The 16,982-nt window shown below is 31.5% G+C and overlaps 1 protein-coding gene across 10 annotated transcripts in view; it reads left to right on the top strand.

Annotated features, from left to right (window-relative positions):
* The window catches only part of DMD (dystrophin), a 2,504,498-nt gene that overhangs the window by 1,066,017 nt on the left and 1,421,499 nt on the right, over positions 1-16,982 (top strand). For 8 of the 10 annotated variants that reach the window (XM_069063824.1, XM_069063827.1, XM_069063826.1 and 5 more), the window contains 3 exons: positions 5,933-6,112; positions 6,428-6,556; positions 8,106-8,276. In XM_069063824.1, the coding sequence (XP_068919925.1) occupies positions 5,933-6,112; positions 6,428-6,556; positions 8,106-8,276 (480 nt within the window). Of the gene's footprint in view, positions 1-1,605; positions 1,627-5,932; positions 6,113-6,427; positions 6,557-8,105; positions 8,277-16,982 lie in introns of those variants that run through there. The other 2 variants (XM_069063833.1, XM_069063829.1) reach the window with 2 other exon arrangements.

Genomic DNA, 16,982 nt, shown 5'->3' with positions numbered 1-16,982 from the left:
AAAACCAAGAGTCACCTACCCAGCAAAACTGAGTATCATGTTTCAGGGGAAAATATGGTCATTTAGTGGAATAGAAGACTTTCAAGCATTCTTGCTGAAAAAATTGAATAGAGTTGAATATAAAATTTGACATTCAGATACAAGAAGCAAGAGAAGCACGAGAAGGTAAACAGGGAAAAGAAATCATAAGGAACTTATCAAAGCTGAACTATTAAATTCCTACATGGAAAAACAATAATTGTAACTTATGAAACTTTTCTCAGTAGTTGAAGGGAATAGAAATATATATATGATTGTGAGTGGGCATATGAATACATATGTGAATGTGTGTATATATGTTTACATGTATACATAGACAGAGGGCACAGGACCAAATTAACAGGAAGGGAGGAAGGGATGATACTTAAAAGGTGAAATTAAGAGGTGAGAGAGGAATATAATGAGAGGAGATGGGGAGAGACAGAATGGGGTAAACTATCTCATATAGAAGAGGCAAGGGAAAATGGTTACAATGGAGGGGAAGAATAGGAAGGCAAAAGGGAATGGGTCAACCTTATTCCCATTGAATTTGGCTTGGGGAGGGAATGAAATACACGCTAAATAGGGTATCTTACCCTCCAGGAGAGTGGGGGGACAGAAGGGAATGAGAGGGGGGATGATGGAAGGGAGGGCAGGCTTGGGGGGAGGGAAGTTGGAAGCACCCACTTTTGAAAAGGGAGGGGATCAAAGCAGAGAATACAACAAGTGGGAGGTGGGATAGGAGGGAGGGAAACATAGTTAGTCTTTTACAGTATATCTACTATGTTATTGTTCTGCATTAGTCACACATGTACAACCTATACTGAACTGCTTATCTTCCCAGTAAGGGTGGGTGACAAGGGAGGAAGGGAATGAATCTGGAATTCAAAGTTTTAAAATAAAATATTCAAATACATATATATATATATATATATATATATATATATATATATATATATACACACTATTATTTATACTATTTCCATGTAATTGGGAAATAAGATATACAGTCACTGGGTCATAGAGTCGAAAGGGGTATGGGAGAAAATATGGGAGAGAGCAGATTGTAGGAGGGAATATCCTGTGGGACTGCTATTTTGGGGCGGTGATTGAGGAAAAACGGGGAGAAAATTTGTAACTCAAAATCTGGCAGAAATGAATGATGTAAATCAGAAATTAATGAAGCATTTGAAAAAAAAAGAAAAAGAAATAGAGAACACCTGAAACATTCACACTTAGACCCAACAGAGCAGAGAGCAGGAAGGGGGATCCCATTGGTGGATAGATCTGTATAATGGTAAGGAATTGGAAGATCTTCCATGCCCCTTGTATTGGCAAGCTAACAGGTACTTAGCACTTAGTTTCAGGTTCATAATTGTGTCAAGTATTAAACCTAGAACTTGTGAATCCCAAAGTGGGATGAAACTGCTGACATAGCAGGAAAGGGTGGGGCAGGGAGAAATTAATAAGAAGCCCAGGCCTGAGAGGGAAGAGATTTTGAACTGGTGATGGCAGAACTTCTTCTGAGAGCCAGCCAGAACTGCTGAGGACTTTTGCTGAGAACTGCCAGGAACAAGAACTGCTGGGAGCAAACAGTGTGGAAGCTGAGTGAGTGAGGAGAGGAGGATCTTTGCCTGAGGGAGCCTGTTTTGTTTAGAAGGCTTGGGAATATGGGTGTTCACTACCATCAACTATGTGTACCAACTTTGTGGCTAATGTAATGACTTTGACTTTCTGGTTTGAGGACTTGGTTTTCTGGTATTTGAATAAATGCTTTGTCTCTGTCCTCCAGAAACAAACAAACAAACAAATAAATAAATATGTAGTTCATTTAATTGCAGAGAAAAATGTCGTATTTTTAAAGAAATGAATTGATCATTCATTTTGATTTCAAGTATTGGAGTAAGTTTGCCAACTATCTGGAGAGTTTTCAACATTAAAAGTAACTTTTTTCAAGTACAATATTATTGCCTTCTGATTTATTTATGCTGAAATTCATAGTTTTATCCTTTAACAAGTCAGATGACCTGTTCAGTGATGTTTTAACTCAACATAGTTACCATACACATTTTCTTTTATAATAAGTACTTTAAGATATTTGAATTGTTAAAAAGCATACCAAAGTGCTGATCACCTATATCCAAATTAAAAGATAAGTATAACATACCATATTCACATCTCAAAATTTCAGATGATTTCATTTCTTATATGTTCTACATCTCCAAATGACTTTAACTCCAAATGTCCATTTGCATTCCTGGTAATTTTTCAATCAGTCATAAATATAGTATATTAATTTAATGTAAACTCTAATGATGACATGAAATGAAAATATTTAAAAATATGTAATATGCATTTCCTGTTTATTGTTTTGTAATATATATGAATTAGATAAACATTAAAACAACTTAATTGATAAAACAATTTAATTTTATATAATTCTAGAAGTTAGATTTCATCATAATCACATTATACTTATATTTCAGTTATATTTCATTGGTTGGAAATTTCAAAGAAATATTATGCCTCTCTTTGATAATCTGAAAGGCATTTATAAAAGCTTAAAATACATCCAGAAAAATTAAATCTTGAGCAAGTAACTTAACCCCAATTGCTTATTAATAATAATAATAATAATAAAATAAATAAAAGTGTTATATGGTATTTAGCATTAAGTCCCAAAGACTTTTGAGACACCCATATATCACACAATTCTCATGGGACACACACACATATATCATATATCATGCATACACATACATATACCTATAGACACACTGATATATCATATGTATTTGTACACACATTCATATATGTACATATATGATTGTTACAGTTAAAACATGCATGTAAAGTATAAGCACAATTTTATTTATGATGCTCATCAATACATCTTTACTTTAAAAAAAAGCAAAAGAAAAAGAAAGCATCTTTAAAAATTCAAATTCAGTTGAAATATCTAACTAGCATTTTTTGTGAATTGCTTTAACTTTCTTCTCTGCTTACCCTGTATAGACCCAAGGACTATTTTCAAACGTATATCACTCTATAATGAGAATAACTTTATTTCCTTTTTTATTGTATTATCCTGAAAAAGTTATATATCTCCATTTTTAAAAGTAAGCATACTAATTTATCTGTGAAGTGAAATAAAACCAGCAGATCATTAACTTGATACAATGAATGCATCAAGCAGCTGTTACTTAAAAAATGGAACATCTGTTAAATGCCATTGGAGCCACCATTCACTGTCATTGGAATTATGGCACTAATAACTGCTCCTTAGTTTTAGCTTTCACCAAAATTCTACTTTAATATATTAATTACTAATAAAAACTTTAATATGTATCATTGTAAAACAATTTAGTTTTTATGACTCTTGTAGATTTTGTTTTATTACTCTTTGAAATCATGTTAAAATACACCCTATAATCACCAGTTACAACTTAAGGCAAAAATAACAAGTTAAAAAATCATCCCAATTTTTTTTAATTACAGGAGAAAAGATAACTATCTCCTTGATTCATTCATTAGGTCTGACAATTTTAAGTGTCAAAAAAATTAGTTCCTCTAGCTACTTTGATTCAAATTACTACCTACAAATGGACAACAACCTTCCATGACTTGTGTCCTTTTGCGTTTAAGGAAGATTTCAATAAATTGTTCAAATATAATTTTTAATAAAATCAGTTAAAGTGATCTATTAATGTTAGTATAGACCCTAAAGTCTAATCCTCTTTCATTATACCATCTTATCAATGAGTTAAGTTTATCTCTGAATTTAATCATGGTCTGAAAATTCTTCTGCATAAGTAGACTAAATTTTTTTATAGATAGATAAAGGTAATGTATTTTCTTTCCACTGAGTATGTCCACTCCTGTGTAAACATAAAATGTTCTTTTCTATTCTTACATGAACTCAGTGTTTTCTAAAGTATTGTGCTATTTGGGAGGAATCATAATTTAAGAAGGATGACGATAGATGGGAGAGAATACAAATAACAGCAAAAGACCTCGAATATATGTCATAAAAGCATTAAGTGAAGGAATTGAGGATGATTAGTCTGAAGAAGGGAAGACTCAAGAAAAAGAAGATAGCTGACTGCTTCTATTTGAAGGACTGCCATAGGAAAGAGCAATTCAACTCATTTTTAAATTTTTTGTCTATGGAAGCAAAAGCAGAAGCAATAGGTAGAAATTGAAAAATATTATAGACTTGATACAAGGTAAACCTTTTTTAACAATCAGAACTGACCATATATGGGAGGTAGCACATTGCTCATTGGGAAGCTTCACATAATAGTACAGATCATCACTTTTGGGGTATGCAATATAGAAAATTGTTTATAATCAAAATTAATTGAAAGGTGCAAAGAATATAAAATCCATCCATGTTTATTTTTATGGATTATTTTTTAAAAGCATTTGACTTCTTATAGCAAACTATAGACTCTTTTCCAACATAGTTTCTCTTGCATACATTAAGTTACTTCCTAACTACAAACACAGAAATAACAGCTCAACAATCTGTATTATGTCGTGCATCATTAAACAAGGGAATTCATGCTTATCAAAGCAGTAGATATGTCATGTTGGTGGTAATATTACATATTTTTTGCTAATTCCCTATATATTTACAATTGCATTGTTGTGAGTATCATTAGTCATTTATATTCATATGGACAAAATATGGAATTAATGATGGGCTTATGTTAAGTACATTGCTACAAAAGTCCTAAGAGATAAATAAACCCTTCCTAAGTACTTGACCCATTGGGTTCTCATGCAGATGTTAGAGATATGTTGTTTTTTGCATAATTGAGGTTAGAGTTAATCTAATTTTTAACAGATCATTTTCTATATAGACTATACATATCTTCTTTTTGCTAACAGCACTTATATTCAGGCAATATTTTAGCAAAAATGTAACTAACAATTCTTCATTTTCAGTGGGTCTATAATCAGGATTTTCTTGAATCTCTTAGTATTTGTACATAGTTTACAGACATAGTCAAAGATTTTACTTTTAGGATTGTGTCTATATGAATATGGAACAGCTGCATTATATGGGAAGGAAAAGAATGTGGAGATGTATAAAATGACATCATACAAATTCCATGAGGCAGTTACTTATCTGAAGAGGACAGTAACGGTTTTCATGTTTACACAAGCCTCTAATCAGACATAGTTTGCTACTAACAACTAATTCAGGAGAACTGCCATAAGAATCCATATTGAATGCACATAACTCAGAAATACTGAAGAATGACAGTCATCCCTGACTATCATAGGAAAGCACAGCAGTATCAGGTGTTTTGTGGTGAGTTCACGATTTGCAACATCTCTGATCTCTGGGTCATTACTGTCAGTTTCAATCATTTATTACTCCATCTCCAAGAAACTCCATCATAATTTGGTTTTGTCATAAAGTTAAAGTCATATTTTTAAAGTACTATTGACTATCAAATTACTTGCCTTCTCAAGGAGAGGTGAGCAACAGGAAGGAGCAAGAGATTTTGCAAGTCAAAATATTAAAAAGGGATTGTTAAAAAATTTACACGTAATTGATAAATAATAACAAAATAAATTAAAATATATCTTAAAAATAAAGTATTATCAATAAGTGCCCCTGATGAAATAAAGTAAATGTCTTTGATTTTCAAGCATATGAACATATGCTTGTGTACATGAATTTTTATATAAATATAATTATGATAACATAACATACATTAAAAAATAAAATTACTAGGCATTTATGGTAAGATTTTCATGGTAGAAAGAATTACCACTGTTGTAGTAGTAGATTTAACCTCTGCAAAACTTTCCTGTGACAATAATTTGCAATTTTATTTCATTTCATTTACATTAAAGCTGAAGGCTACTGTGAGGTTTACATGGACTGTTTTTTTCATAGGCTACTCAGAAAGAGATTGAGAAAAGGCAGCCTCAGCTAAAGATCATCAATGATTTAGGAACATCCCTAAAGACAGTGCTGGGCAAAAAGGAAAGTCTGGTGGATGATAAACTCAGTCTTCTGAAGAGTAACTGGATTGCAGTAACATCTCGAGCAGAAGAATGGCTAAATCTACTGTTGGTAATGAAAGTTTTCTTTCCCTATCATAAAAAACACTGACGTTTTCTCTAAATATTAAAATGTTATTTAATTCTGAAGATTCAGCCGAATACTATATTTATCTTCTATGCATTGAGATTATATTGTTAGTTTTGCTTTTAAATGTTTCCCTCTATATGTTTTTGACAATCTGTATATAAAAAATACATCCCCCTTATAAAGCAATGAATTCTGCTAATTCTGCCACTTTTGACACTAGGAAATTATGATGGTGTCTTTAAAAAGTATTTTTAAAAGCGTTAATAATCTGTCATCCTTTTCTCTCTTTGACTACAGGAATACCAGAAACACATGGGAACATTTCATGAAAATGTAACTCACATCACAACCTGGATCTCTCGTGCTGAAACATTATTGGATGAATCTGAGAAAAAGAAAACTCAGCAGAAAGAAGATGTACTTAAGGTAGCAAATTATATATTCTGAGCAATATTTTTCACTCATCACAACAGTCTGTGTCAAGTTTATTTGTCCTTGATCCTATAAAAGATAAACAAATTGAAATAGCTCTTTTTCTCTGGATGATTTAATGACACTGGAGAGTTATACAGAAATACATGTCTGGATATCATCCAGAGAGGTCATTTACCTCTTGTCATGTCTGAAGACAAACTATCCTTAAACATTTGCAAGAAAGAACCTCGATAATCTTTCTTGATAATATATTACAGTATCCAGAAGCTTCTAGCCACTCTTAAGTAAAAGCAAAAAACATGCCCACTCACTGGCTGTCTGCATAATTCCAAACTATTGTAGGATGAAAAAAACAAAACATTTGGTTCACACAGATGTTTTTGCCTAATCCAAGTAATCTAGAACTTTGAAATCATATAGACAAATCATTTGAATAAATAGCTGGATTTTTTTTTTTCATTTTCATTCATAGTTCCAGGTATCTAATAGATATAGCCATACATTTTATTTTATGTATTTCAAAATGTCCTAAGCATCTTTCTACATTTTAGAAATATGCCCCCTGTTAAAGGTTTAAACAAGATTATAGGAAAAGGACTCACATTAGTTCTCTTCTGAAAAAGTCAGCTATGTCAGTTGAAAGAGAAGAATATATTTGTTTGGTTTTGTTGATCTCTACAAATTATTTAATTTTAAAGAATTAGAATCATATTCAACTTTTTTGATGAAATTTTGCTTCAGAGAATACCATAATACTTAAAAAATATAGAAGTAAGTGCCACATTCCACAGATCATATTTGAATGTTTTCATTTTTAAAAGGAACATCACGAACTACCTTTAAATGGAAATATCCTTGTGCTAACACAAAGCCAGGTGTTATGTGTAGTCTTCGTTAATGGTATACCCCTTTTCACTGTGTATTCCATATTTATAGTAATGATACATATTTCATTGGTCCTGTGTGCCTTTGCAATTTCAAAACATTAAACTTGTTGCAACTCTGACCCATATAATCCATCAGAGTTTATCCTGCTATCTCTTTAGTTGATACAGAATCTCCATCAGATAAGGAAAACAATTTCTTCCTTGGCACTCAGTATGATAAAACAAAGAAGAGCTAAGCACCACTGCCAGAAAGAAATGGAAATTTGCTCTTTAGTCTCCTTCCCTCCTGTGAACATAATAGAATTTTGGTGTCTTCACAACTGTGAAATTCAGTAAGGATAAGACTCCCACTAAACTTAAAATATTATGTTTACCACTGACATTGTTCCAAGTAATAGATTGCTTAGATGGAAAGGTTAGAAATATCTTCTGTCTTTTCCCAGCATAAATTTTTGGAATAGACAGGTGTGTAAAACAGAAATGTTGAGGATAACTTGTTTTTCTGTGATATTTTGTGCCTCACCCTTTATTCCTATTTTTTTTTCCAAGTTGGATGTTTTTTTCTTGCTTTCTATTCCTTTTGCATGTCCTTTCCCTTTCCCCTTTCCATTTATTACTAACTTCAAGCCCTGTCTCTTGCTCACGGACTATAGTGCTTAAAGGCTGAACTGAATGATATGCGTCCAAAGGTGGACTCTACGCATGACCAGGCTATAAACTTGATGACAAATCGTGGCGACCACTGCAGGAAAGTAATAGAGCCCAAACTGTCAGAGCTCAACCATCGATTTGCAGCTATTTCTCAAAGAATTAAGACTGGAAAGGTAGGAAGATCTGCTCCACGGTGGAAAGTAGTTCTAAGTGGTCTTTTACGAAGGTTATGCCGTGCACTGGGGGGTCCATTTAACCCTCAAAGCAAAGGTTTCCCAAGAAAAATAAAGGCCCAAATGTATCTGAGCAAACTTCACCACTGAATCTTGCACTTTGTAGATGCTCGATAAATATTTGCTGATTTGAATTGAGACACATGAGACAAAAGCATTTTTCTGTCATGACTCTCATAGGACTATATATAAACTACTTCTGCACTTGTTTACATACATATTTTCAGGGATCATATGCAGGATGAATGCACAAAAATAAAAGCATGCTTTAAGCTAAATCAGAGCACAAAACTGTCTAAAAGAAATATTTATTAATTTTACAAAATATAATAGTGTCCATTTGTACGTATACTTGAATCATTATGAAATGAGGCTGTGAACATTTGCATGAATCAAGGTATCTGGTGTTACTCTTTGTATGTGTTTGTATTCATGTTAAACTCCCCACCCAACCAATTTCAGGTCCAAACTGTGATATGTAAACATTTTGTCATGAAATTGCTCAAGCCATAAAAAAGAAATCCCTGCAAAGCTTATATTTCATAATTTTGTAACTTTTACATGCATGTTTGTATTAACTCTATAATGGAGAGTGAGAGAATATGGAGCAATTGCATGTCAGAGTTTCAAATTCCTGGTTCAATTTGAAAAAAGTTTTCCTGTTTCTAAGTGGAATCTTATGTATTAAGCATACTATAAACAAATTAACACAAATATTGTACTAGAGTGTTTTAATGAATTTACATATTTTGTAATCTGGAATGAAAAATATCACAAATAATATTTAGTTGGATAGGTTTTTTAAAAATTTATAAACTATCACTAAAAGCACAAAATAGAATACAACTTGTTTTTATAGGTATAAGTAAATTTAAATAGAAATTACAAATAGGGGAGAAAAATCCTAGAAAACCTAAAAAATAGGATATTGAATAATAACATGTCAGGTAAGTAATAAATTTATAGAAAATAACAAAATGGTTTTGAAAATTAGTTGAAATAAATAATGCCTAGAAATGGTATGACTTGCAATTAACAGTCATATTTCCTAAGGAATTAGTGGAGAATTTTAGTAGACATGTAATTACAGTTTTAAAAAATTATTTTTAAATTTCTATTGTGATTTCTCCAAATAATTGTATTATCATTACTATTACATATAGCCATATATTATTACTGTATATCAATATATGACATTATATTACTACTATTTTTACTATATGTATGTGATATTATATCATATTAAACTGATGGTATATACCCTGAACTTGCTTCCTTAAAGCATGAAATTGCTAGCTTATTCACAATTACAAAAATTAACATATAAACAAACAATATGATTTTGTTTTCCTGGATTTATTATTTTAAGTTATTCTTACCTTTAAAAATACAATTTTTCATCCATCCATGTGATGATTTCTATATGACTTTATCTTATTCAAAAAAAATTATTCCTGGACAATTGATTTCATTTCTGGAAAAAAAAAGTCTTCTCTGAAATGTGACCAATAATTGAAAGTTGCTTTATGCAAGACATTATGGAAAAAGTACATGCCACCACTATATTATCATTAAAATTTTGAATTTTTGTGGTTGCTTAGCATATACAAACTTTTATGATGATATAAGACATACTAACTTTATAGGGAAAAGTTACAAGAATAGGATTTTTTTTCAATCTAAGAGGGATAGTCCACACCAAATTTATGATATTAGAATTCAACTTTCATTCTAAAAGAGTGACTTTTAGCATGCCTCAACAATTCATGGGATTTATATGTCCAAGAAGAAACTAGGCATATCTCTGGGCATTTCCTAAAAGGTAAATCCATTAGTCTATTACCCTCATAATAGTCTAATATATTTTTCAACTTTTAGGGAAATAAAAGTGATAAATTAACACATCATTCATGACATGAATTTTGCATTTTGATTTTGCAAAATATTTCTTTCTCATTAATGTAAAAAAGCTTTTGTAGAATAGAAATACTTATATTTTCTCTAGGCAACAGGTGACTGCTTCATGTGCAGAGATATACTCTATGAACAATATGCTATGAAGATACATAAACATTCCTTCAATTATTCAACAATTTATTTTAACCCTAATACATTCAGGATTTTAGTGAAATGTTTAGACTTTTAGTGTCTTGAAAAGAGGGGTCTGTAATGCTGACAATTCAGCTCTTTTCTCTCATTCCCCAATTTCCAAAAATTGAATGAATTCCTTGGAATTTTGGTGACTTTGGGGGATGATAGACAGGAAAGGAAAGAATAATTTTGGTAGAAGTAGTTCAATTTCTAGGCCTTATCCAAATAGTGAAGTAATGTTCTAAGTGTACAGTCAGCCAAAGATTTATAGGCTCTGGCCTGTGGAAAATAATTCATTATTAGTAGAGGTCACTTATGAGTCAGAAGGAGGAGAGGAACATTCAACTGAGCAGAAAGCATGTCTGAGACTCCTACAAAGATCTCTGGAATTATAATTAATAGAGACCAAGCTTTTTCGATTAACTCATTTCTCTAGCAGGGAATAAGATCTGGGAGTGTCTGAAAGGAATAACATAGTTGGGTTATATCACTCTACCAGAGAGGAGCACGAAGACATAGGGCTTGGGATTGGGAAGAAAAGACTCTGAGAGTCAATAGAGTATTGAAGGGGGTGCAGAAGCCAGAATCCTTGAAATTTAAAGTTTGACCACATAGCAATGTTACTGAGTGATGGCCTTGTGACCACCAAAAAGCAAGGCAGAAAGTATAGCTAGGAGGTAAGATACAGAAACCTAGAGACGTTCAAGGGAGACAAGCTCAGTTTCAGTCATGGATAGCAAACAGAAGATGCACAAAGAGATTTATTGAAACCTTAATATGTTGATGGCACTGCATATGACAAAACAATGTCTTGGGACCTGAAAAGATAGGATAGTGTTCTGAGAGAGGAGAGAGGGGGTCAGTCAATTATATATACTGGCAGGTGTTGAGATGTACAGCTTATTGGTAACTAAGGTTAAGAATTAAGTTCTTAAATTTCAGGAAATAGGTTCTATGAGTAAGATGGAATTTTAGGCTTCAAATTTTTTTATTTTTAAAATTATACTAATTGTCTCTGAGTTACAAAACAATAGTGTTTTTTGGTGATTTACATAAAGAGAGATGTTACGTAGTAAAAATTTATTACCCTAGTTTTAATTACAGAATCTATCCAGTTTTTTCACATTAGTTATGGTATAAGATGTACTATTTGAATAATATAGAACATAATAAATTATGAAAAAATACTTAATTGACTTTTTAGTAATCTTATATTAGTAACAAAAGTGTCCTTTTGATATATTCTTTTGTAGTTCATAATACATATCTTTCATCTAGAGTCCTATTATAATGGACCTATTGAATATATAAATATTTTCTACATGTATTCATTGTTACATAGTATAATGAAACTGTTATTTATAATTTGCATATTGAATCATATTTTATGTATGCTATAATCATTCATTTTTCTATACAACTCATGGGATATTAAATAATTGGTCTTGCAAGATGACTCTAGCAGCCAAGAAATATAAAATAATAGTGTTTTTTTTTCCACTTGGCTCTCCTATACAAGTTTCTATTCTACATGATATATACACCATATGTTGTTTAATTTATATGTGGGGTTTTGAACACCATATTAAAATTCATGGGCCAATACCAAAAAGGGGTAAAATATACCAATTAGCCAGTCTGGCATTATGTATGTCAATATTCATATCTTTGATGGTTACATAACTTATGCAACTTTGGATTATCACGAATATATGAACTATAATATTTATTAGAAGGTAAAACCTCATAGTGAGGTTATTTTCTGTTACACTATGTTTCAAATTCATAAGTGAAATATTGGATATTTCTCCAGTGTAAATATAAACGTGCCATTAATTTATAATTTTACATATAGAAATCTTAACTTTCCTATTTAGTACTGAAACATTAGTCTATTCATTGCATTTACACATAAACATATGCTATGGGAAACAAAATTAAGAGGAATTTCGTTGAAAGGTTTTAGTATTTTTTTTTAATCTGTTGCTGATCACTAATGAGTTTGTCAACAAAAGATTTACCTTGAGATAGATCATATACACATAGAATGTCTTTAAAATTCTTAAAACAAGGTGGAGGGGGGATACTTCAATGTCAATATATATGCCTACATACATATTTGTCACATATATACCTATTCCTTCAAAGGAATATTATTTTCGTCAAATTTTGCAAAAATATACATTTCCCCATTTCTATCAAAAACATACACTCAAAATATAGGAGCAGTTTGTGGGCATTTCATAAGTTACAGCACAAGTAAATATTAGAGTTCATCTTGTTTTGTAAATAAAATCTAGTATACATTTGTTTAATGTAAATATTGATATGGATCTAACATCAATTAATTAGAAACAATACTTTGTTGGAGTTTCTTAGAATGCCTTGTAGCACATAATTAAAGTACACTGTGATAAGATTAGAGCATCCTTTTGGTTAACCAACTCTTAGATAAATAGGATCATTTGATTAAAATATTTTACAGATGAGGAAATTGAGACCTAGTTCTGTGAGGGGAACCACCAAAGTCACACAATTTCATGGCAGCAAAGCCTGGCCTTTTGACCCCTCCCTTGGTTCAAAACTTCCTTTTGAAGTTAAAACTAACCCTGTTTGTGTCATAAACCTATCCATCTCCATCTCTTCAACATAATGACTTCAATGCACACAGTAGGAGAAGGAAAGAGAATGGGTGAAGGCCATGGAAGAGGACCAAGCTCAGAAAACAAGGACAGTGAAGAGTCTAATGAGGGACACAGAATGGAATATGACTCACCTTGGGTGTAGTTTGCCCAGGATTCTAAACTGCTTTCAGTAGCAGGCACATTAGTGGCTGTAACAGAGGCAGGGTATAGTGGATGGAGAGTTGGCCTTGATACCAGGAAGAAATGGGTTCAAGTCCAGCTTCCCCCCCCAAATATTTGGGAGCTGTTTGACCCCAGGCAAGTTATTTAACTTTTTTTTTTTTACTTTTTGGAGGGCAGTTGGGGTTAAGTAACTTGCCCAAGGTTACAGGGCTAGTTTTTTTTTTTTAGTTATTTAACTTCTCAGGGTTCTAGATACTAAGACTAAGTTTCAGAGAAGGAGCTGACCTATAATAACAGAGGGAATTTCCTTACCTAGGAATTCCCTGTACCAAAGAAGTCTATCCCTCTAATCATACTCTGTAGTTGTGATGTATACAAAGCTATTATTTTATTTACAGGATGACCTTTTGGTCTTGGTGACAGAAACCAAATATTATATGAAAAATATATTTATATTCTCAAACAGTTTTTCATGGTCCCAATATATTTTAAAGTTAAATACTCTTATTACTCCATTAATTCTACTTTCATTAAACTTAGAAGTGACTTTCTGGAATGCTGACCATTTTGGAATTAGAACAGCATAGCTATTATAGAAAGAATTTGCCAACTACACACAATTGGCCTGTTTTTTTGAGCTACCGGCCCATAAATTCATGAATTTATTTATCATGCCCTGCATAACATAATGATAGAAAAAGTCAAAATACATTTCATCTAATTTTTTTTAAAGTATGAAATAGTTTATCTTCACAAATCTCTATTTTCAAAAGTTTTTTTTTAATCTCCAAAGATAGTGCTGTAGAATAGACATTGATGGTTGATAATGCTACTAGTCAATGTAATAACAGGAGAGTGATAGCAAAATAAAACCACATGCAGAGATCAGACTTGGACTTAACCCTGTACTGTAATGTCATACTTTTCATTATCTGGCATTTAAACTATTTCAGCTTAAATAATTAGTGAATAAGACTATTTACCATTTAATTTGGTTATTTTTTGTCAAATGATTCCATCATAGAAAGGCTTCTTCCCAATACATTTCTTTTTTGGGGAACCAAAACAAAAGAAAAAGCCAACAACCCTTTATTCTTTAGCTGTTGAATCAGTAAGCTTCTTCAGTTTTTCTTTTTATTCTTCCTTTTCTTCTATTTCTTCTCCTTCTTTCTCTTCCGTTTCCTACAACTCACTTTTCAAAATTCATTTTAATATTTTACAAACTTATGCAATATTTTTGTCCAATAAAAAAACCCTTCAATGTTATCATTAAAAATGTAAAAAAAAAAAAAGTTAATTTTAGAGGCAACTTTAGAATCTTTCACAGAAAAAAATAGCATTTTGGAAGATTTGATGATAATTAGACCAATCTCAAATAGTTAGTGTTTTTAAGAGAAATAGATTTCTTATTTAAAATTCTTTATTTGTTTTGGTTATTTGGCAATATTCTTTTCAAATTATGATGAATTACTGCAAGTTGGATTTCAGTTCTCCTAATGTTGTTTATTTCTTTTCAGAACTGCTATCCTAAGAATAATGATATGTATGGTATATCACTTTTGACTTAAAAATGTTAACACACCCTTCCAATACATTAATACTTCTTTAATCCAAGGTAGCAAAAAAACATGTTAATGAACTTGAAATTCACCAACAAAATAGACATTAAAAGAAAATGAAAGCGTCTTTCTAACTTTCTCTGTCTCTTCTTTTCCTTATGTGTCAAATTCCCTTTCCTGACTTTTAATACATGCTACATGCAATGTGTGTTTTTGTAACTACATATTCATACATAAAATTCATGTTGAAAATGTAACTTGGTAAATTGTTTTGAAGACCCTGCTTGTAGTATATATAGAGATATTCTAATTTTGGAATGATTTTATTTTATTAATATCTGTAAACTCTCAATATGTCTTTTGTATGTTTTATCAATATGTGGTATTATTTAATTGCAATTCTAAGTCTCTTGTGTTTATGTTCTTGTCATTTAAAAAACTTTAGGAGCTTTCATAATACATAAAGATAATTCATCAATTAGTTTTCTGTTTCTTTAATTTTCCTTATACATCTCAACATAATTCTGACTTTCTAAGTTAAATCAGGAAAAGCACAATGTTCTTAATTATTTAATTTTCTGTGACTCTAAGCAAAATTGATGACTTACTGTATATGTGCATTTATACATTTCTATATCATGAAAACATAAACCCTGTAAAAATTGTATACTAATAAAGGAATGGAGTCCACATAATGACCTATGGAGATTTAAGTAAACCAAAAAGTGTTTCCTGTGTCATGATTGCATGTTTAATAAGTCCATCATCTTAATTATCAAACCAGCTTTTTCAATTCATTATGATCTAATAACTTCCCTCTCAGACAGGCAAATGACTGATCTGACCTGGTTGCAAAGATAAGCAAAATAATTTCCTTGATCATTTTGATTCTGTTGGCAGTAAGATGACATCATTTAATTTATAACTTGGCAATTTCATATTAATAAGTGGAATTAGCCCATTGTGTTCAAAATGTATGAAATACCTACTCTATATGTGCTAGATTCTGTAGAGGGTAATTATTTATAAGTATTTGAAGACATAGCATATAATTTTTAAAGATATTAAAAGAGGAAATGGCTACAAATGCAATCCAAAATTAAATACAATGTAAAATGAATAAAAAAATTAAAGGTACATTATGAGGCAGGTTTTTTTTTTAATGGCTAAAGCAATAGCATCAAAAATAAGTACTGTAACTTCAAGAGAGAAAAGAGGACATTTTGCATTAGTTTATTGTTTGAAAAACTTACAATCGCAAAATCTTAGTGTTGGTAGGAGCATTAGGGGTCATTTAACTAAACCTTTCACAAAATATAAGAATTTCCTCTGTGAATGACACTGCTACAAAATGGTCTGGAAGCCTCTGCTTTAACATGTCTGGTTACTAGAAGCTTTAGATAGCCATCATTGTTTGAGAGTTATTTATTATGTTGAGACTAAATCTCCTTCCTATAATTTAATCTCAATGGTCATTTCCTTCCTGAAACTATATACAATATCTTTAATCCCTCTTTGGTGTTTACTCTCAAATATTTAAAGTTGCCTATCATGTCACCCCAAGACTTCCATTCTCCTAGCCCCATGTCTTCAGTTCTATTAATTGTCTCTTATAAAACCAGTGACATTTGCCATCCTGTTTGCCCTTTACTGGATGCATTCCAGTTTATTGAAGACCCTTTAAAAAATCTGATTCACAGAATTTTAAATAATGTTCCAATGCTTTTTAAAAACACTGTGATCTTAAACATTATGAAAGACAAAAAAAGTTACGAAAACATTCTGAAGGGTCTGTTACCATATTAGCTACAAACTGTAGGGGAAGAAAAGAAGAAGCATGATGAAACCTGCCCTCTGTTAACAGATCCTAATTTCTATAACCTGTTTTAGTCACTAAATCACACTGTTCTTTCTTATTGAGGTTAAGTCAACTGAAACTAGAAGATTATTTCCAAAAGAACCTTTCCCATGCCTTGTCTCTCCTACCCAATGTTTATGTAACTGATTTTTTGAACCACACTTCAGGACTTTACATTCATCACTCTTTATTTTTTTAATCTTGTTAGTTTTTGCCCATTTTTTCTACCTAATAGAAATATTTTTGAATCTTGATTGTGACTTAGGACCCATCTAGTCGCTCTTGCTCCTTTCTTTATATTACCTACATACCTTTTATATCTTCATTCAAG

This window comes from Petaurus breviceps, unplaced genomic scaffold, assembly GCF_028583685.1.
Source record: "Petaurus breviceps papuanus isolate PSGF00001 unplaced genomic scaffold, PetGlider_PUasm1.0 90603, whole genome shotgun sequence".
Classification (NCBI taxonomy): Eukaryota; Metazoa; Chordata; class Mammalia; order Diprotodontia; family Petauridae; genus Petaurus; species Petaurus breviceps.
Note: the sequence above shows the minus strand (reverse complement) of the source record. Positions and strands in the feature narration are given on the sequence as shown.